Source organism: Scomber japonicus, chromosome 19 (assembly GCF_027409825.1).
Source record: "Scomber japonicus isolate fScoJap1 chromosome 19, fScoJap1.pri, whole genome shotgun sequence".
In the NCBI taxonomy this organism is placed as follows: domain Eukaryota; kingdom Metazoa; phylum Chordata; class Actinopteri; order Scombriformes; family Scombridae; genus Scomber; species Scomber japonicus.
Window position 1 is genome coordinate 7,120,736 of NC_070596.1, and position 23,163 is coordinate 7,143,898.

General features: G+C 41.1%; 1 protein-coding gene across 1 annotated transcript; it reads right to left on the reverse strand.

The window, feature by feature from the left end:
- Window positions 1–1,791: 1,791 nt before the first annotated feature.
- On the reverse strand, window positions 1,792–16,475 carry LOC128380669 (amyloid-beta A4 precursor protein-binding family A member 1-like). The gene is made up of 12 exons (XM_053340537.1): window positions 14,568–16,475; window positions 13,057–13,518; window positions 12,248–12,287; window positions 11,685–11,830; window positions 6,736–6,768; window positions 6,297–6,383; window positions 5,910–6,110; window positions 4,327–4,506; window positions 3,344–3,556; window positions 2,973–3,092; window positions 2,484–2,624; window positions 1,792–1,863 (listed from the first exon to the last, which is right to left on the reverse strand). The coding sequence occupies exons 1-12, from the start codon at window positions 16,473–16,475 to the stop codon at window positions 1,792–1,794; spliced, it is 3,603 nt and encodes a 1,200-aa protein (XP_053196512.1).
- Between the last annotated feature and the right edge of the window lie 6,688 nt (window positions 16,476–23,163).

Below are 23,163 nucleotides of genomic sequence, written 5' to 3' on the forward strand. Positions count from 1 at the left end.
GCGTATCAGTTTGGGTCATGCTCCATGTCAGCAGCTGCTCAGTTGGTAGGTGGGTGTCGGACTTCCTCCTCCTCCTCCTCCTCCTCCTCCTCCTCCTCTTCCTCACTCTCATGTCAAGTCTTCTGATGAATTGTTCACCACTACATTCCCAACTGAACATTTGTATATACAGTGCGCTGTGTGATATATGTGTGCATTTTTGGGAAAGCAGCACATTTTCAAGTGCCTTGTAGCTCTTAATGGACAAAAGCATCAGACTGCTTAAAATAGAAACATGTTCCATAATGTGGACCAAACAATAGAAGATAGGTGACTTTTTTATGGAGACAGATAAAATAGTTCTAGATTTAATTAACTGGAAACCTTTCTTTTTTAATTTACCGTCTAACTTCTTTAGTATGAAAGCACATCAGCTTCACCAAAGAAAAATGATTAGAAGTCATAATAACACATAAATAATTATGTTTCAGAGGATCTGACTATTACCAGATTCATGAAATGAATGAAGTACAAATTATGAGATATGAAGTCATAATTACAACATGAGGATCTTTTAAACTAGTCATATCTGTTAATCATGAGATCTGATCTAATCACTACAAGTTTAGTTTAAAATTGCAAGAAAAAGTTTCCTCCTTTGTGTTTGGTGAATTTGCCAGCACAGCATTTCTGTATTGAAGTCAGCTGGAACAGACAGAGCAGGTAAGATTTCACCTGTTACAATATTTCATGACTCTGAGGTGGACGTAAGCTGCTTGTAACCAGAGATAAATACCATTTTTAAATTGTTTTTATATTGAATTCACACTCAAATCAGCCTCTTAGGTCTCTACACGAGCGCGTCGGGAATGTGGTGACGACAATCACGTTGATTGTTCAGTTTCTTTTTAATGTGTTAGTCTGTGATTTTTCTTCTTTTTTTTAGTTTGTGATCTCCTGAGTATTATGGAACAGACTCATGGGAATTCTAATAAATAAATAAATAGTTTGTTTTTTTTTTACATTATGTTTGTTTGGAAGTGTTAAGTTCTACTTTTGTTGTTGGAGCAGTTTGGAGAGATTAAATGCTTTAAGATTGAACACGTGAAGGGGCAGTCCACATCGGTTTAAAGTGTTTCTGGAGCATTTTTGACGTCACTCATCCATCTCACAACAGATTTACTTTAGTTTAAACAAATAGAACAATCCACACGTCTCCAAGAAAAACCCATCAACATGTTATTTTTTCCCTCTGGAACATTTAAAAATATAAGCTGGTTTTGAGGCAGTAAAATTAATAGAAACCATAATCCATTTAATTTGGATTTGGATTGGAACTGTAACAAACAAACCACAATTTACTTCGCTGTCTTTTCTTCCATTTATTCAGCAGAATTGTACATGCATTCCCCCTTGAACTTGTCCAGTTTAAAGTTTTGGGTTGCCCTGACAACTTATAGGTCCAACATCATTAGAGTACATTCAGATATTACAGCTATTTAAAACCAAAGGTAATATTTTAACTCTGTTTGTCACCTAAATATACACAATAAAACCCACGATTTCTCTTTGGTCAAACATAACACGTCACATTAAAACTCAGCCTAAAGTGAAATAATCTGCCTCCTGCTGTCATACTGTAGATGTACATGTTTACATTGACAGTGTACTGTACAGATTAAGGCAAGTCAAGTGATATCAAACAGAGAGGGGATAGACAGAGAGGGAGAAAGGGATTCAAACAAACTGAAAGATGGATGGACGGTAGTAAAGAGTCGACGTGGTGCAAAAAAAAAAAAGTGAGAGCCATGTTCAGATGTAGACAGGTTGCTCCTGTGCTGTTAGCAGACGGTACATGGCTGCAGGCATCGTCTTCATGTGGATCTGCAACACAAGACGAAAGAAATGATGGGAGTTAACCATCAAGTACTGTTCATATTCAAACCCTTCCTAATTAGTCTATAACACATTGTCATCATGCCATATAATGGTCCAATGTTACATAAAACAGGAGCATACGTTCAATGAATTATATTAAATGTGAGGAATGCAACAGTTTTCTTTAAAAAATTGGTCCAACAAAAGTAGTTTTCATGGACTGGGTCACACAAGGAGAAGTTACCAAAATGTTAGTCTAAAAGGTAAAAAGTATTTAGGGTATTTGTACTGCTCTTAAATGTATAAATGGGTCACATTTGACCCTGGGCAGTATGTGAGGGTCAAAAAGGTAGAAACATGAAAAGACATACCAAGATTTTGAAGAAAGGGTTCCTTTTCATATATGAATAATTTCCCCAATTTCATTTTTTTCTGGTACAATATTCAAAACATTGATTTTAAAAGGAAATTACAGCTAACTGCAAAACAATGACTAGAAAAACAATTATAACTGCTACATCATTTGCACTTAAAACTTTCTGTAGGAATAAATGTCACATTTCTTAAATATATTCCCGAAATGTGTTATCTTGATTTCAAAAGGAGACATTGAGCGCTCCTCATACCTCTCCCATGGCGTTGGACAAGATCTGAACGATCTTCTCGTGAGGCGTCGCTACGACGCTCTGGCTGTTGATCTCAATGATGCGGTGACCGACACGGACGCCTCCTCTCTCAGCGATGCCCCCCCTCATCAGGCTGCAGATCTGCGCACCAAAGTTCAAAACACAACGTGACTCATTCCATCAGCAGAAAGATGATGTGATGATATTTTAAATAATCGAACATCATCAAAAACAACACATACATATAAATGTATGCTGAAGAACAAGGCAGCAGAAAAAGTGCTTTCTCCTAGATCACTCAGTGTTTTAGTTCTTTTCTTTCTTTTAGGTCAAAGAGGTGTTGGATATAGAACCAAAATAGTATTTACTGGTTCATGTTACAGTGATTGTAGAAGGATGAAGGGGCACTAGAGCATAGTTAAAGTAAAACTTCTTATAAACTATTCAATGAAGACAACCTCATCTTCTGTGATCAGTCCCGATACTCACAATGCCGTTCTGGACACTGAAGCCCAGCTGGTATCTGAGGTCCGGCCTGCGGATGAGCACCATGGTGACGGGTGGGCACCTGACGATGTTCATCTTGATCCTGGACTGAGACTTTAGACCCTGAGGAATAACAGAGTCAGGTTATCTACAGGAGGTTAAACAGACACGATAATATACAGTGGAACAAGAGGAGATAGTTACAAGAAAACCAAATTGTAATTATGACAAAACTAAATCAGAGGTTCTTTTGAGTGAGCCGATCAAGCAGCTTTGAGTTCAGAATAGAACATTTCAGGAAAAAATGTAAAAAGTATTTTCAGTAATTTAGAAAAGGTCTACATGTACATAACATAAGAGCAGCAGTAGCGTACCTTGATGATGCTCTGACAGGTGCTGAGCGGTAGACCCACCAGGCTCGTCCCATTGATGGTCATGATCTGGTCTCCGATGTTGAGTCGACCGGACTTCTCAGCCGGACCGGCGTGCATCATGCTGGCGATGATGACGGTGGGGAGGATGGAGCCCCAGCCAGACTCCACTATCACCACACCCAGGATCTCCCCCTTCTGCTTCTCAATGTAAACCTGCCGGGAAACAAGCCCAACTTTGTTGTCAGAGACTCAGCTGAGTCACAAAAGAGAAAACAGCAGTTACGTCATCACTTTGGGCCATTTTTGTACAGACTTTCCTCCTGCTGGATAAATTATGGAAATGTATCAACATTCACTGTTAAAATTTTAATTGTTAAAACCTCTCTTGGTGAAAGAACACAATCCAAACAACATGCCTGACTAATGCTGCACCTAGTTCAAGCTCCAACTTAAAAGCAACATTGTGTGCTCAGAGCAGCAGAGAGGGAGGCGGGTCTGAGGTTAGACCAGGTTGCGCATCATACTGGGGTTAGGAAGACTTTTTTAAAACCATATGGCTTTTTTTCAGGACTGTCACACAGCTGCGACTACAAAACCAGCTGCTCATTTGAACCCCTAGAAGGCAAACTAACAGAGCAAGCTGAGCAGAAAAATCCAGTATTTTGTCCTTTGTATGCAAATATTTATGACAATGTGACTGCTCTATTTCAACACTTGATACCAGTTTCAAACTAAAATACAAAAACTGCTTTATTGAGATTTTCCCATTTAAATTACTTGTCTTCCCAAGGAAACAAATATGCATAATTTGACCTGTACTGTGATCTTTATATGTACAAAATCATATATAAAAAGTCATTAATATATAATGTGAAATAGAAAGAAAGTAAAATGTCCCCATTGACAAATTGATCTGTTTCAGCACCACAAGTAAATAAAAAAAAAACTCCTGTGACTCTGCTGCCACCTGCTGGCTCACTCACATCTCTGCAGTTCTCTGACTTGGAGAAGTGGATGAGGTCGTCGTTGTACATGTCCTGAGTGTTGAGCAGGTCGCTGTACTCCCTCTGGCTCAGGTCCTCGGGGTCGATGCCATTGGCCCTGAGGAACTCCTGGTAGGCGACGCTGAAAGACTGACCTATGGACTGAGCTATCAGCTGGGCCTGAAAGATACAGACAACGGGACTTCAGAGTCTCTGCAGGAGTTTTGCCTGCAGGCCTCATGTTTAAAAGGCTTAGTTACATCCCATTAAGAAAACCCTCACCCCAACATTAAGCTAATTCTATCCCTAACCTTCAAACCAAGTCTTAAAGGATCATTCCTGGTTATTAGAACTTGAGTACAACGTTACTGGTACTGATTAGAATGATGGACGAATCAATAAAAATAAAGACAGACCTAGGTTGTCCTATGTAACAGTTAAAAGTCTCAATGTCTCTCTCAAACTACAAAGTTAATATTTTTTCATCCATAATAAGTTTTGCTTACTTTGCAGAAGTTAGTAGTGAATGTGAATCAGTTACGGTACTTTGTGCTTCTAAAACAAACAGATGGCTCTCTTGTGTGTAGCCTAGCTTAGCACAAACTCTGGAGACAGGTGGAAACTGCTAGCTTAGTGTTAGCTAACAACTCCAAAGTTGTGATACTTACACTTGGAAAAGGGACACTTAAAAGCAGTTGTTGCTGCGTTTTACTAACCAGAAACAGCTGAGCCCACTGACTGCACGGAGAATATTAGTATTCTGGTCATAAGGCAGTTTCACTAATTTTCTAACTCTTAATGAAGGTGATTCTTGGGTGTATAGGTGATTACTTTGCTAGTCAACATGATACAGCATGTAAAAGGATGGTATAGTTTTACACTTGTGCTGAAGGCTTGCTTCAGTTTTCCCCTGTTTCCAGTGTTTATGCTAAGCTAGGCTCAACATGTCCCAACATGCCCTCTGTAGTTCGCCTAACTCCCAGCAAGACAACTATCATAACTAACGTATTTCCCAGAAGTGCCAGAGAATTACCACACCGCCTGAATATTTGAGGACTATGCAATTACATGTTTAGGGATGGAGAGAGTATCAATGAAACACCTGCTACATTATGAGTTGTTTGTAGCCTTAATGTTGCTAGGCTAGCAAGTGCCTTTAAGTCTGTTTAGTGTCTTTTAAACACACTATTCACTATACACACACTATATACTTCTTTACTGCAGGGATGAAACATCTGTTAAACAGCAAAGAGTCACTGCTGTCACATCCAAAGCCTGACAGAAGAGAGTGTGTGACTGTCAGACGAGATACATCAATGTGGAATTTACAATCTGCTTTAATAGAAGTGTTTCATTTTTACAAGAGACAAGGCTTCCAAGATAAGGACTCTTCTTGGATTAATAGTGTCTTATTTTCCCAACAGGATGATGTCAAAGTAAGTAAGAAATCTTTTTTTCAATAGCAGGTGTTATAAAAGGGAGGGAGGGGGTCGTCTTATGTTCAGGCTTCAATACAATGTATAATTTATATATTAATAGATGACATTGATACATTATTATCAGATTTTTAATCAGTGACTCACATCTTCAGACTCGAAGACGTGGCAGATCATCCTGTACAGCCGCCTGTCGTCGTGGGTCATGGTGGTGTGCTCGGCGGTGTTGTCCAAATTGTCCTGTGCGCTGCGGGATCGGACCATCTTCCCCCGGGCCATCAGCACCACCATGTTACCGATGTCTGCTATGTAGGAGATCGTCCTCAATGGCAGGTCCATTATAGACTCCTGGTGGCCAAACACAGACATGAGGTACTCTAAATGAACCCCAGAAGAAATGTAACTGTGATGCTTTTGAGGCATCTGAGGTAATCTAAGCTGTAGTCTCTCTTTGTATTATCACATTTTTCAGTACAGAAGGTTGTGATGATGTATTGATTCATGAGAGAAGGTAAGGAGTTATTATTTCCATACCTGAGTGTCTGCATTGAGGACTTTGATCCTCTGCGTGGACATGAACAGATCCACCTCGGCGGTCGACGGACCCTCACCGTCGGGGCTCTGTATAGACAATATAGACAATAGAGGAAATGAACAGAGGAAGCAACAGGTTGACGAACAGCAGTGAAGGAAGAGAACAGAGTCTGCCTCACTACTGTAGAAACACATCACATATAAATTCTAACATCTCGTGCAACAAACAAAAATGAAACTGAAGGTAAAAAAAATAAAGACAAGAGGAAAACAAAAATGTAAGCAAACACTATACAAAAGGACTTTTATACAAAGACAAAGACTTGCACATTGATGTTGTCCTTGTCAACATTCAGCCACAAACATCTGTACAGACACGTCCTGCTTTAAATGAAACTGACACAGTCACAGAGGTAGCGAATGAACAAAGAGAACCTACCTTTTTCCTGTTCTTCGCCTGTTTCTGAGCAGCCTGTAGTGATCAGAGAGTAGAACACAGACTCAGAGAGAGAATAATCAAGACAACAGTTCCAGAAAATAGTTTTTCAGGTTGGATGGACAAAAAAACAGATCGCCACATTCTCTGTGGACCGTCTCTATTCCAAATGCCAAATTAAGGGACAAAAAGACCTTAAAGGTGTATGTTTTGTATGTGTGCATATGTGTGTGGGAGGACAGTGATGTTACTGTCTATCACATCTGACAACAGCGGGCTGCCAGAAGCCTTTGCAGCAAATATTATCAAAAGTTCCTCCTTCATCTATGTGACACAAACGACCCCCGGAGGAAGAGAAGCAACCTTGTGTGTTTTCTGGCAGACGTCTCATCACGGCTCAGGGTTCCCATTTCCGAATCTTGGCTTGTGCCCCCGTTTACCCTCTAAACTGCATCTGTGCTGTTTCAGGATTTAAAATCCACCCATCTGCTCGCCTACATCAGTAAAGATGTGAAGCAGATTGAATAAAAATCAAAAAGGATCGCAGCTTTTACCTGGATTGACACTACAGTTTATTCCATTTAAGCAACTTTTTGATAGCTATATTCAGTGTTGAGTGATTTCAAGTTATTATAGTGAAACTGCTGTAGCTAATTACTGTTGTTGTTAATAAGTGTTTTCCGCCACAGACACGTTTGCATGTCATAGCAGGAAAAGCACAGATGTTCCTAATAACATTAATGATGGCTTTGTTCTACTCAGGTGTCCCGGTTTGTCATGACAGTGTCATTGAGCCAGCACGCACAACACCAGGACCGTGAAAGTGAAGCAACCAAATGGAGTTTAGATTAAAACATTAATTTAATCATGTGCTTCTCCTGCTGTGACACATCAGAATGTTGTCTGTGAAAAAGATTTAATACACAAAATCTCATCTTTGGCAGTTTGCCGCGTTAATATGCTCTCTGCATGCGTGTCTGTGCTGCTGACACTCAGCTAGACAAACAACACTCTCTATCATTAATGTGTTTGAAAAGACAGACTGTGTCTGTCCACTGTTAAATAGAGTGGTGAGTGTTTTAGTTAATTGCATTGCATTATATCCGGACAGGCAGTTAGCAGACACTAGTTGTCAAGTATTAATGATGGATGTACTGTCGATAGAGAACTCTGGTCATAATCTACTGGTTAAACTGGTATGAGTTTGTGATTATAACTGGGCCAAATCTTGGATAACACTATGTAGACCACAAACACAGAAGTTTATAGACTATAATGGTGATTTCAGTTGAAATTGTAATATTGGTAAGAAAATGAAATAAGTGAAAGTAAAAACACTTTTTTTTTACAAATTGCTCATGCCTGAATATATTTATAGACTAAAACATGAAGTCAAGTGTGTTTTTTGGAGGCCAGCCTCTTTTATTAACAGAAACGGCCTCACTCACCCGATTTACTGTCATTAACATGCATCTCAGGTGTTCAGATCATCTAAGAACAGGTGTGAATGAAGACGCCTTGAGATCCACATTTGTAGGTGGTCTGGGCTGCATGTGGCTACATTGTTTTAGCAGTGGAAAGACAATGTGTCATGGGCCACATTGAAAGACCACCTACTAAACTGATGTCCTCCTGTTTCCGACAGACTAGACACAGGAAGTGCATTGCTGCCTCCTAGGGACCCTCCATCCAAAGCTGTGTTCAACTTGTCTGATAAGAGGATAAAGATAACAATAAACAGGATAAAGAAATGCATTGTTTTGTTTTTCCGTTTTCTTATGAACTAACAAAACAAAATCCACTTCCTGTTTTTTCCCTGTTTTTCCCGTTACCACATTAATACAGTTGCCTTTTTCAAATCAGTAATTGGAATAGAAATGAACCCAAACCCAGAAAATAACTTCAACTCTTTCTAAAACAAATGACTTCAGAAACTAAAAACTTAATTCTATTTCCTCTGAGTAGTTTATTCTATCTCATCAAGTTCACACCTACAGTTTGTACTTTCGCTCTGCTGCTGAACATCATGAGATCAGGGTTTATCAGGAGTACAGTTGCTTTACTCCAATACAGTTTTCCTGTATGAACCTGGTATGAGTGTGTGTGTGACCTTCTGGGTGTGAAGAACACAGAACATTAATTAACATTGATCATGACCAATCCTGTTGGCATGTCAGGAGATTTAAATAATTAATTAAGTTAATGTGTAAATGAGTACAATGTTTCTTAATGGGGAGATGCAGCTGTAGGGGGATTACTGCATTTAACTCTAGATTTGTCATATGTTAAGAAGCGGTGCTAGAGCAAATCAATAGCACAAGTACTTATAATTTTCATAAGGGGTCACACAATGCACTGTTATTATATTTGTTTATCCTGTTATTGAGCACAGCTTTGGATACATGTCCTCCCATTGGTTAGAAACAACAATAAAACTGGTCTTTGCAAACAGAAATGATGTAATGGTCACTCAAGACACATTTGGAGACACATGTTGGAGCCAGATGCCTCAGCTTTAAAAAGGTCAGTTCACTCAAAGTGAATAACCCACATTGAATTAATCTCAAAACTGTTGTCTCATTGTACCTCAGTTGTTTGCTGTTACACCGACAGCTATCAGTACATGATGTAATGACAACAGCCTTGATTAAACAGTAAACTGATGAAGGCTCTGTGCCTGAACATGTTGGCTGAATTAAGAACAGACTTTTCCAGTAAATCAGCGACCTCTGCCAAGTTATGGTTCACATGAAGTGAGCAAATAATCAGATACAGTCCTTATGTGTCATCATTTAACCTTTTGACTTTTCCACTTTACTATAACACATTAGCAGCTCCAGTGTGGCCTCATGTTGCTTTGAAATTTCACTTGTATATAAAAGGCGTCACTGTAATCAGATCTCTATTGAAGCATATTTCTCACAAGTGTTTATTTACTGCGGTCAAGAAAATTGCTTTGTGTGTGTGTGTGTGTGTGTGTGTGTGTGTGTGTTGGTTCACAGAGGCTCATTTCACACCGCGCTGCTCAGTGGCTCTGCAGGCTGTGCATGTCATCATCATCACCAGCTGGAGTCTGACTCCTGACCTGCGCTGCACGTCACTGTACATCACTCAGCTAACAGCAGTCACGTCAGCTTCAGTATTTCAGTTCATTTTATAGCTGTCAGTCGACCTGTGTAATAATCTGCATCTGTCTCTCTGAGTTAAATGATAAAGTCATTAAAATTAGATTTACAGACAGACTTTTATGAAATGATCATCTTCCATCTGGGCTATCTAATCTTTTATTTATTTATTTAACTTTATTTAATGCTGACATGCAATTAATGTCAATGAAAATTCATTAACAGAACATGCTACAAGTCGTTGGATCGATATTGATCCTGATACTGGCCTTATTAATCTGATCAGGTCTCAGCCAGACGTGACAAATCCTCATTAATACTGTTTAGTGTTGTGTTTAATTGCAGTGGTGAAATTTTATTGTTTCATAAAGCCACAACTCATACTCAATCATCACTTCCTGCATGAGCTTCACAATACATGCATTATAATGTGAAGGTAAAAGCTTTCACTGTGAACCCAACATACCTAATGTTACTAAAGATGACCTGAAATTAACTAAATTTAGACGTTTCTTTGAGTTTTTTATTGGGAGGTTACTTTGAAACATTATAATAATTGGATAAATTTAACAATATAATTCCAATATGCACAAACCTAAAAAACGATGTTTACGCAATATAGTTACAGCCTCACGTTACCTCACACATACAAGAAACAGGAGCTTTACAGATTTAAATTAGGGAAGAAAACAGCACCACTATCAGGCTCTTAAGTGAGATATCAGCTCACCAACGAGCATCCTCTCATCCTAAAAAAGTCCAATGAATGACTTCTCCATCCCCTCTCATCATTACATAGTTTCTAACCTTCTCCTTCACTGTAGGTTTCTTTCCTCTCAGACCTTAACGGAGACGATGTCCCGGAACTGTCAGTCAAACGGCCACGAAGCAGCGTTCAGCTCAGCTCGTCATCTTCCTGCCTCTGACTTTCTTCACACGTCTCTCTGCTCATCCCTCATACTCCAGCGGTTCTACACCACCGACCCCTTAACTGACTCTACGTTCACACACGCTGTGCAAATCCCGTTTTTTGGTTCGGCGTATCTGAATATCCTCTCTGGATATCAGCAAGCGAGACGAGCCACAATTATAAGAGCTGTTATACTTAGTTTGATGGCTGTGATGGAAAGTCAAAAAGTATTCTCTCCTCGTGTGATGAGTGTTTGACATCATGCACTGTGACGGGAGCAGAAAGCGGGAGCCTGCAGTCTCCGGGGGCCTCGCAGCCCTGAAATACAGTTTATATAACATGCAGTGGAGCTGAGGAGAGGAGCCTGTGTGACTGTGGATCAGGAGCAGTGATCTGTGGATGATGAGCTGTGCACGAACCCGGGGACTTTTTTACCCGCTGGCTGTGTTGCCAGGGCGAGGTTTTCTGACGTTAAAAGACCCAAATATGAAGTGGACCTCAGATGCACTACTGGTGATGTGTCTTCATGTCTAAGAAAACAGCAGCGGCTCTCATCTTTGAACTGTTGATTTTTGATTTTTTGTTTTGATGTTTGTTGTAACATTAATTTAAGAGCGTAAACCCTTAATTTACAGTTATCAAGCTGTAATGTTGCTTTTATACCTGCTGCAGAGCATGATTGGATTTTAATTGCTTTATTGTACTATACAGAGCACCTGTGTGGAAGCATCTTTCTCCACTCCACTGAAGGTTTTTCTTTTAATTTGTCCCTCCGTCTAAATTCGAACCTAAGACTTCATGTTTTGTACTTTTTAAACATAGCTGACATAAGAAGAAAGAAAATGCTGTTGACTTATTTTGATTATCATTCTCAGAGATATGAAATTATACAATTTATTTCTATGTCAAGGTCTCACCCGGACTCTGCTCATGGCCTCCTGTGCCTGCTGCATGCGGGCGCTCTTTGTGGGCGTCCTCTCTGACAGCAGGTGGGTGCAGCCCAGGTAAGTCGCTGCAAAGATGATCCCATCGATGAGGTCTTCGGGGTCACATGGTCCTGGGACTGTGGTAACCAAACGCACCCCATGAGGTAAACATATATACTTACATATACATGGCCTACTGTTACAAGAATTGCTACTGTTTGCACCTTTTATATTGCATATTGCACTTTGTTACTCTTATAGATTGTTAATGTTGTATTTATGTCTTAAGTTGTTTTTAATTGTCTTAAATGTTGTTATGGCTCAGGGAGTGCTATCTAAATTTCATTATATTGTTGTCTGACCCTCAATATAATGATAATAAAGCTACTAATCTAATGATTTGTTAATTCTCCTGTCAGTGCCCGTGACCAAGGTACTGACATAGAACTGGAGTTAGTCCCTGGGTGCTGCATAGTGGCTGCCCGCTGCTTCTAATACTTAGATGGGTTAAATGCAAAGACTGAATCTCTCTTGAAAGTATGATTTTCACTTACCGTCCACAAATGTGGGAAATGGGGGAAGAGATCTGCGAATCTATAAAGGCACAAAAAAAAGAAGCTATATCACAATCCTTATTACTTCTACTCATACACTGAAGTTCTCTCTATCAACTCGTTTAAATTCTGCTGTCAGCCATTTAGTTGCTAAGCGATAAACACACTGTAGAAGATAAGTCTTTACAGGACTTATCACCACACTTGCGTCTCTATCAAAACCACACATTTTAAAAAATTTGAAATGGGTTTCATGAGGCTGGGGGGCAGAAAATGATCACTACACAAGAATGTAAAGCTGAACTCTAAGTACGTTTAGTTGTATGATTGTTTCTTCTTAACCTTCTTTGAGGGTTTATGGAGTCTGAGTGGATTTCTTTGTTCTGATTTAATAACAGGCAAATCTTAATCAAAAACTAGCAAAAATCCAATTTGATTATCATATGTGTGATTTTGTATGTTGAATATAATCATTTCAACATTGTCAAATTAATGTCAACTATACAGGTATAAACCATCCACGCTGGATCAGCAATTGCTGCAGTTGCGGGCCCTGTAAGCTTCACTGAAATGTGATATTAAGCTGTACATAACACAGACATCCCAACTCTCCTGGAAGGTCTGGGAGTCTCCCGCATATTGATAGCGGCTCTCTGACGCCCTCAAATGAGATCCAATCTCCCGGAATCTGGAGCTAGAGAGTGACTGCATGCACACACATCCCGGAACGGACCTCCCTGAAATGACTTTTTGCAGGTTGGGATGTCTGTATAACATAACTTATGGACACTGGGAGGTTCAGCTCTCACCTCCTGGATAGACGGCTGCTTTGGGGGCGACTGTGGCTGTACTTGTGGCCGCGGCTGTTGAGGTGGAAGCTGCGGATGCGGTTGATGATGCTGTTGATGATGCTGTTGATGGTGCTGTTGATGGTGCTGTTGATGTTGACGTTGTTGTTGACGTTGTTGATGCTGATGCTGATTGGGAGGCATGTGCGCGTAAGGTTGCGGCTGCGCGTATGTCTGCGGCTGTGCATACGTCTGCGGCTGCGTGTACGTCTGTGGTGGCCTCACAGTCTCCCTCTGCTGCTGCTGTGACTGGTGGCCTTTGTGGTGATGATGATTGTGCTGGGGTTGCTGTTGGTGATAATGTTGGGGAGGAAGGGCTCTGGATGATTCGGCTTTCTGAGGACTAACTGGCTCCCGCACTGGAACTGGAGCGTATCGGGACGGAGACTCGGACACTGATTGAGAGGGGGACTGAGGAGAGGACTGAGAGAAGGAAAATAAAAGAAAAGAAAATATCACATTTTTGAAATTGTAATGCATCTAAAACAATTCACCTTATTCAGACAATACATGATCCAGGATTTGGGCATGAATCCAAGTAACAGAAAATTAAATTAAAGCTGGGGATGTAAATCTTCTAGTAAAACTTCCTGGAAGCATTCAAATCAAATTGATTTATTACAGCACTGCTGACCTAACTCCTTGGGCAATATCACTCATCAGCACAACTTAAAGGAGAAGCTCAACATTCAGGGGAATTAATAGAAATAGCTCATAGAAATGTTAAAAAATAACTTCAAAATGTAATACTGAAAACATGTAATGTGCTAAATGAGCAAGATACATGTGTAAATAAGACAGCAGGCAGACTGTGGACAAAGCCAGGCTCGCTGTTTCCCCTTACCACCAGTCTTCATGCTCAGCTAATCTAACCACAGGGAAATTGATTGGTTTTCTTCTTTAAAAGAAAGATAATAAACCCATTTCCCAAAGTGTTGAACTGTTCCTGTAATGGCCTCATGCACCTTTCAAAAAACAACAGTTACCTGTAATGCTGAAATAAAGTTAAATCATTAAAAAAAATAAGCCAAAGTAGGACTATGTATCTGGTAATATGAGGAGACCCTCTTAACTGTAAACCATACAAAACAGGAAAACAGGAGCATACACAACCTGTTCAAAGACTGTGTTTAACCCATCTACTCCTTTCATAGAGTCTGGGTCTGAAAACAAACCCACATCTATCCTGTCCAGGTGCTGAGTCCATAAAACTGCAACTCGGACTTGTATCTCCCAAAGGATATTCCACACTGAAAGTATTTATTGCTTGATGAAGAAAAGTGCAACATCAGGTGTAGAGGAATTAAACCGGTTTTGGAGACCCAACTGAGGCTTAAAATATAGATTTTGTTTGTGTAATAAATAAAAAATGTTGATGACAGTGCAGAAAGTCCTTCGGATCGAAACATTTTTCACTAAAAGACAGAATAAGAAGGATCAATGATGAAAGAACTCATACTAACATGGCCCACCGATGGCTGCAGTGGGTATACATCTTCTGTGGGGCTGGCCTCCTGCCTCATCACCCAAATCGGTTCCACAGGCTGGTCAGGTGTGTAGGGGGAACGTATTGTCTTCGTCTTAACCTCCTCAATTGCCTCCTTGATGTCTTTAATCGCCAGGCTGATGGCATCTCCTGAGCCCTTCGTACCTTCCTCACCAGCTGTGACACCCAACATGTTTCGCTCATCCTGGGCCTCACCGGAGCTGCTCTGCCCAGACGAGGGGCTCCTAGCCTGGGTTTCCGCTTGTTTGGAAGCATGCCTACGACTTTTAGGAATGGGGCTTTGATTGGCGCTGTTCCCCTCTCCATCAGACTGACCGTCATAGTGGTGCAGCCGGCAGCCAACAGAGCGGTCCAGAGGGGAGTGATGTGAACTGCGGTCTCTGCCCTGCCTTGGGGCATGATGGGAGCCCTTGATGGAGGGATTCGGAGCCCCTTTTAGTACATTCTCCTGTCTATGGCTGGAAAGGGGCTCTTGGTAGGACTCCTGCTGCGCCTCATCGGACTCAGTCCTCCAACCACAACGCCTGCGAGGTTCTCTGTGTAACTCAGGGTAGGAGGTCTTAAGGGGCTCAGGAAAAGAGTTAGGATGGGATATTGGCTCAGAGTACGACTCGAAGTCCGGCTCAGAGTAAGACTTTTGGTGGGACTCTGTATAAAAGTCTGCATAGGTTTTTGGATAAGATTCAGAGCAGGAAGTGGAGTGGGACAGTGAGCATGATTCCGAGCAATCCTCATCATCTTCTTCCTCTTCGTCTTCTTCTTCTTCCTCCTCTTCTTCAGGTATCAGGTCATGGTCAGGCAGAGGGCTCATACTGTTGTCCTCACTGAAGTGGTCCAGCTGGGGGAAAGGTGGAGCATCAGGGGAGGAAGGAGGAGTTGGTGAGTGGAGCGGTGGCGGACTGTGGAGAGGTCCGTCCATACTGAGCGAAGCAGCACTCTCTGTGTCAGAGCAGAGATCAGTAATTTCACTTCCCTGAGCTGCAATGTCCTCCACTACATCATCCATTCCTTCTTCCTGATCCTCCTCCACCCTCTCAGCATGTTCCTCTGCTCCTTCATCAACTGTCTGCATGTTGTCATGGCTGCAGCTGGAGTGACCTGGGGTTGATTGCTGGTCTCCATCGTCCTCTGCCTGTTCTTGTTCTTCATCCTTCTCCTCAACTTCCTGTGACTCCTCTTCACACTCTACTTGACACTCTTGGAGGTCCTCCTCCATCTCAGCAGGAGGAGTTCCTTGCATGTTAGAAGTTTCTGGACCTAGTGAGAGGTGGGTGGGAGTGACAACAGCGATGGGAGTCTGGTGAGGAGATCCCCTGTCCTGCAACTGGTTCTTTAGAGGATTTTCTGGTAGGCTTTCCTGCACCTGCTCATATGCTGGACCTTCTTTCTTGTCTGCATCAGGTGAAGAGTCCTGTTTCTCTCTGATTGGCTGCCTCTGTCTGTGACCTCTGAACCTGGGGTTAGGGTCACCATGACGACGGTAACGGGCGACAGCAGGGCGGGGTAGCTGTACAGCGCGAGGCTCATTGTCACGACTTTCATTAGAAGGAGCCACCTCCGGGACAAAACCAGGACTCTGAGCCTGGCTTTGGCCCTGCCCTTGTCCTGATGTAGGCCGTCGGCGATGCCGTGGGGGCCCACGACTTGTGGGTGGGTGGTGGTGGTGAGGAGGATGGTGATGGTGATGATGGTGATGATGATGAGGGTTCGGTTCCCCATCCTGGTTGAGCATCTGACATGGCCTCCAGGATCGACGTACAGGAGGTTCCCCGGGTGTCGTCCCATTGGGTTGACGGCTCCTCTGAGGCACTGAGGCCGCCTTGTGCTCCTCACCTGCTTCCCCCATTGCCTCTCCCTGATATTTATGGCTCATGGCTGTGGTGTGATCTGACTCCAATTTTCAGAACATCTTCCTCTTGTCTCCAAGGAAACCCCGCTCATACAGCAACACAGTCTGGAAGAAACAGAGACAGGATGTAACAATCAACAGTTAAATCACACACAAGTAGTCCAAGGAAGGATTGAAGGTCTTTTCGAATACACACTTAGACATTTAAAAAGCACTGCATATGGAGAAGAGGCACTGAACACTTGATTAATCTTACTGTATCCTACTGTACCTTTGATCAGATGACACCAGAAAATATCAAAAATGCTCTGGTTCCAGCTTATATATCATTGTAAACTGAATATCTTAGGGGTTTGAAATAAAACAAGCAAGCCTTGGGACAGGGATATAGTGACCATTTCAAATTTCTCACATTTTTTAAAATAACTATAGAAGCCTCAGTATGCTACAAAGAGGTTCACAAATTGTCTTCCAATTGTGAAACCTGAGAGATTGAACAGGTGTGGGGAGGTCTGAGAGTAGGCAGGGTCTGAACTTATCTTTATTCATTATTCACACATCTACTTCCTTTCATGTATACAACCAAGCACAAGACAATGAACGCCTTCGACTACAGTCTGTCCAAAAGGCTATGCTACTGTCTTAATTACATAAATTGGGTTCTTGGAAAGAGATCAGGGAGGCACTGGGATGCAGCAGATGGGTGGCAGGCTATCTTCCCTGCCTTTGGGTGTGGCCACTCAGGACAGGTATAAACACTTCTGCTTTTGGACGACTGAATGACATACCACATAAGCTAATTAGTTTGATACATACTAAGGCCTTTAATTGATTTACTGGAAAGTGAAAAGTGTGGCTGTTATTTGCAGCCAAGACAACTAGAGACTACCCTCTATCCAACTTCAACCCGCTTCCTTCCAGTTTGACCAGTCAAAATCACATCAGCATTTAATTTCTCACAAATCTAAGTTGACTTGTCATATGAACTTCTAACATTGGAGATCAAAATTACTGTGCTTTCTGGAAATACATACAGAAAGTGAGGCTACACTGTATTTAAAGCTGGAGTGTGGGACTTTTATGTAGACAATAAATGAATGTCTGTTACATTCAAGATCTTGCCAAATACAATGCAAGTTTAGGCTATCACCGCCAAATCTCTATATTTTGCCGTATACAGTGTTTTTAAACCTAGTAGCTGTGTGTCCTGCATAGTGATGAGTTTTTTACGCCAACCAGCAACAATTGGTTTGCAACTGTCCACCTGGATGGACTACCCTCAGTGCATCCCAACCACAGCACGTTACCAGGGCTGGGGCCAGCTCATGTAAAAAGCAGTATTTTTAGCAATGACATGTGTTTATGTAATTTCTCTCACTACCAGAAGGAGGAGACAAAAGTTCCATACAGCAGGTTTAATTTACATTGCCTTCGTCAAGTTTGCATTGCCCATTGCTGAAACACGTTCTTCCAGAAGTCACTTTAGTGTTGTCGTGTTGTTTTTCACACTTTGTCACACTAACATCTCTCCAATTTGAGATTACACACAAACTACAATAAAGGACATATTGAGTATCAGACCGGGGACTCCCTGTCTCTATACTGCTAATAGCAAAAAACCTAAATCCTCTGGGATTCATCTGGTTGAGAAGTGCACTTTAATCTGCGCCACATTCATCCGTCCACCAGCAGCTGGCAGATGGCCCACGACGGAAGAAGAGAAAAGGAGGAGGAGGCAAGACAGGAGGACAAGGAGGGACATCTCTCCGGTATCAGATAAGACCTGACAGAGAGAGATGGATAGGGCAGCAATCTGAATAATAAATGCCCTCTATGACTTAGAAGGCCAGTTTTTGATATCTATTTAAAAGGACGAGACTATCAGGGTATCTATCAGTTATCTCCTATCACAGCCTAAACTGTGTCTGGGGTCAACAAGCTGAGAAAGGACACTGGATGTTCCAGGAATTAAAAAAATGTTTCAGAAAAGGTCACCAATGAAGAAAACTACAGTCTGATTTTAAAAAGAACAAGGCTAAAGCTTGTTTATGTAGCCTACATAAACACGTTAAAGCATTTCTTATTATTTCTACTCCATATGTTTCACTAAAGCTGCTTTCATAAGTTATTTATCTGGCCTTAATTATCAGGAGAATCCATAAATGTATGACTGTATGCATGAGATGTAAAAGTTTTATCCTTACGATTCTTTAACTAAGCTCTGTACATAATGGCGGCTGCATATTTCAAATACTGTAGACGAGACTGTTGTTTATCTTGAGATTATAACAAACTCCTAGCAAAATCCGAGATAGATGGATGTAAAACTTGTCTGAGGAGGCGGTTCACTTTAGTGTTTTCTCTTACTTTTGTTACAAAGGACAGCTGAGTAATGGAAAAAACATACTTCAGTCATCACAAGAACCCATAAGTATGCAACTATATGCATTTTTCTTGAAGATTTCTTATGCTAGCAAAGTACTCAACAGGGGCTTTAAGAATATCTCAGTTACTGTAGATCACAGAGTACATTTTGTATTTGTGTTTTGTATTATGATTATTTCAATTGTCTAATGAAAATCTGTGAAAAATTAGACTAAAATGGACTGAGGAGCAAAATCTTTTGTTAAGCTTAAACTTGTTTCCTATCATTTTAAGGACAGCTGTGCAATGGAAAACTATGAAATTCATCACTTTCTTCCATACTTGGGGATATAACATCACTGTTTCAGGAATACTTCTTCAATATGTTCTACACTTGTTTATAACTGGACTAAATCTTCGTTTTTGTCTTTATAATAAGGTAATTTGCAGTGTTTTGAATATATTGCATTAATGTGAGTGGATTTCTAGTAACCAGCAATGACATTATGATAAACTCGTAACTGCTCATGAGTCATCACGTTGCATATTGGACTAAGAGGCAGCAGAAGGTTTACTGATGCGCTTGTCACCTTACATGTGCAGATAAATACATTTTAGACTTTGAAAAAAATCGAATACAGTGGACAGAGGGAGAGGACACAGAGGGCAAAGGTTAATGTTGATCCTGTAATCTGAGGACAAAGCACAGGCGGGAACATGGAGAAACGCAGCAGGGGGAGTGAGGGCGGACTCCCAGGGTGGCTAATGTCCCTCTTTGCCCAGAGCTCAGGACTGGATGGCAGAGGTTGGGTGCCCTGGAGAGAGTGTCAGGGTGGAGGGCTTGCCCAGGTCGCAGATGGCCCTTGGCAGCGTGGCAGTGAGTCTGCAGAGCTGTGAGCCGAGCACTGCACTTCCATCTGTCAGGCTGCAGTGAAAGCTGCAGGGAGGGGGATTTACTAGCCCATTAACTCGCTGATCTTATAGTGATAAATACACACTGACAACAACACGTGCCATATGTACTTAGAGGGACCTTCACTTCTCATATTGATTCAGCCTTCTACAGTAAAGGCCTAAAATCATGACTGGATAACATTGACAAATACCAACGTCAGAATATTTTTGAATTAGTATTGTCTCTAACTATTGTTATAATTATTAAGTAATCTATCAATTATTTTAATTAACCGATAAGTCATTTAGTCTATAAGATGCCAGAAAATGTGACACATGACCGTCAAATTTAAGACAATGTCAATACTATGATGATAACATTCACTGTTCATTTTACTCACCCTCAACAGTCAAATGAGCTGAGAAAGCTACCATGTAAATAAAATATAACTTATTTGATTGCTTGTTTATTGAGGAGCATGTTAAGTTCAGAACAACTCCCATGATGTCCCCGTAAGCTGGTTTACACACGCAATCCCAGTGCAACACTTAAAACCAGTACAGTAATCACAAGAGCAAGATGCAATTTCTCCAATCCATTTATATTAAAACTAGATTTAGATTAAGACTTTCAGAAATGACACTTTGTGATCTTGAGCCATAATTTTACAATCTGAGTAACTGAAATGATTGTGTAAACACTAACAGACTGATAGTGATGCAGTGATTAGCCCAACCCAGACTACAATACTACACTAACCTTAAAACTGCTACTACGACAGTCCACACTAGTTACACATTTATGTTTTTCAGGCAAAAATGGGAGACATTACCTAATTCCAGCCTCCCACTTACGATGATTTGCTGCTGTGATGTCTGACAGAATATCTTTGGAATTGGACTGTTGGTCAGACAAAACTAATGATCTGAAGACATCGCCTTAGGTTGTGGGAAAATCTGACAGACATTTTCCACTATCTGTCTGACATTTTTGTGCATAAACAATACAAGGACAAAATAATTGGCAGACTAATGCAAAGTGACAGCGGTCATTAGATCCAACTGTCCTCAATTTGAGGGATTCACTACACCTTTCTATTCTTGAGCGCATGATTCATCCTCTCTGTCTCTCTCTCTTTCACACACACACACACACACACACACACACACACACACACACACACACAGTGACAGACACACACACAGGACAGTATACAGAAAGTATATATATGGTCCTTGTTGCGATGGATCAATAGTCTTATTGCTTGGATGGTGTTTACATGTAAACTACGCCATCCAGAGGGAGAAAATTAATCCACATAGAAACTGTCAAGTGTATTTGAAGGTTTAAATCCCTCCCATGGCCTTGAACGATTTTATGATATTAAAAAGGGTCAAACTGAGAGCTTCGGGATTGGAGCTCATTATATCAATTAGCGATCAGTCTAGTAAGACTACTACTCTGCAGTTTTTACGCTTTTAGTCGATGGTGCAATTTCCAAGTGATCAGAATGTTCTGGTTGTAATACGCTCATATAGTAGGAATTACATACATCCTCTTTCACTGGATCCTACAGCGCCTACTAGAAAAGATGCATAAGAAGATGCAGATACTGTCACCTGTCTAAACGCCTCCTTCTCTCCATCCTCACGGAACAGGTTAAATCTCCGCAGGTGCCGGATCAGCCATCAGCAAAAACAACCTGCCCGCACTCTCCCACCGTCCTTGCCCTCTACTAAACCGAGTCTACCCCGTTACCGGACATGACATTTGCTCATTTACCTGCATGTCAGTGGAGGAGAGGCCCGGGTCCGATCGCTGCAGCACGCATCCTCGTCTCCCTCGCTCTCTCTCTCTCTCTCTCCCCCAAGTGCCTGCTCGCTCGGCTCGGCTTGGTTTGGCTTGGTTAGTCCCTTCAGACAACTTGGTGGGATTAAGCGGAGCCCCTCCTCCTGCACCGTGACATCAGAGCGGATTAGCGATGCACAAAGCGCCTTTACAAACGCTGCCGATGCTGGCTGAGCAGGCACAAACAGTTCTTTACGGCCATGAGTGTGGCCTCATCCGCCTACTCCATCAGCAGCAGCCCGCAGAGTGAAACACCCTGCTGCAACCACCACGATCAGACATTGGGTGTCGCTGTTTCTCACCTGACTGTGGATCACTTCGGTCTAAAATGAAGTCAGGTTAGCTGGGACACTTTTTGGTAGATTTCCAAGAACACTGAAGACTACCTGAAGTGTTATTTATAGAACTTATGGATCTCTGTAAAATAACGTGTTTCCAAGTTAAATGCTTATTGGAGCTTTAAACAGACCAAGAACCCCTACCTCAGTCCCATGACAAGTAAAATGGGGCAGTGGTGTATTGGCTGGTTGAAAACGGTAGACTAATGAACTGTTCAGTTTAGTAAAAAAAAAAAAAAAGTTAGTTCATGATTTAATTAGTTATTTGAGAATTTGATAATTAAAAAACAAACATGAAATACAATTGTTCTGTAACCCACTCAATAGCACAGTAACTTGACTAATAATGATAATAATGATTTTATAGCCCCTGGTAGCTTAGAAACATGCTGGTTTCATTTCAGATAAATGTCCCACTTAATTTTTGGCTTAAATTTTGTCCCATTTTAAGTGGGACAGACACTGAAAACCCTTTCTCATAAAAAAAACTGTGAGAATAGTTTAATTATAAGCCAAACTATTAATAAAATGCAACATCCAACAGCCACTTTTAGTGTTGAACCATTATTGTTTTAGCTGCAAAACTCTTACTACCAAAAACAGAAAATCAACATGCCTCAAGTCTCTCCTGGCAAGTTCTGAGGCCACTGAATTTTTTCATCTTTGCTCTGCCCATCTCAGTTATCTTAAACCAATCAAAATTATTGTTTCATGTGAAGGATATTTGTCGCACCAATGTAGTATCAAGTTTGGTGATTGGCCGCTAATATTTAAAGAGCCCAAGATGTAACACTTTATTTGTCCTATTTTACCTGATGTCTCAGATTACCTGATTTCACCTTACACATGTACCACCTGTACCACTATCTGTAAGAGCTGAGCAGATGTAACAGTGATTTTCCAATAATTTATTTGTAATTATTGTTTTTATGTGTAATTGTTATGTCTAAGGACTTTTTTTTCTCTCAAAGACATACTAAAAATAATAGAATTTAAAGGTATGCTAATCAAAGATAAGTAATGCTAATACTAAGTACTTTTCATATGTTGTTATAATATGACAATTATGACATGGCACAGAAGGAAAAGCACAGATGTAAATAATAAATGCAATCAAAGCTGAATTTCATTTGCTGCCTTGGATTCAGGGCACTGCTGTATGTGCATGTTGACTCACTGTCAGACTGTCATAGCTTGCTGGGACACTTGAATAGGATGAAGCCATCATTAATGCTGTTAGTTACACCTGTGCTTTTTCTGATACATG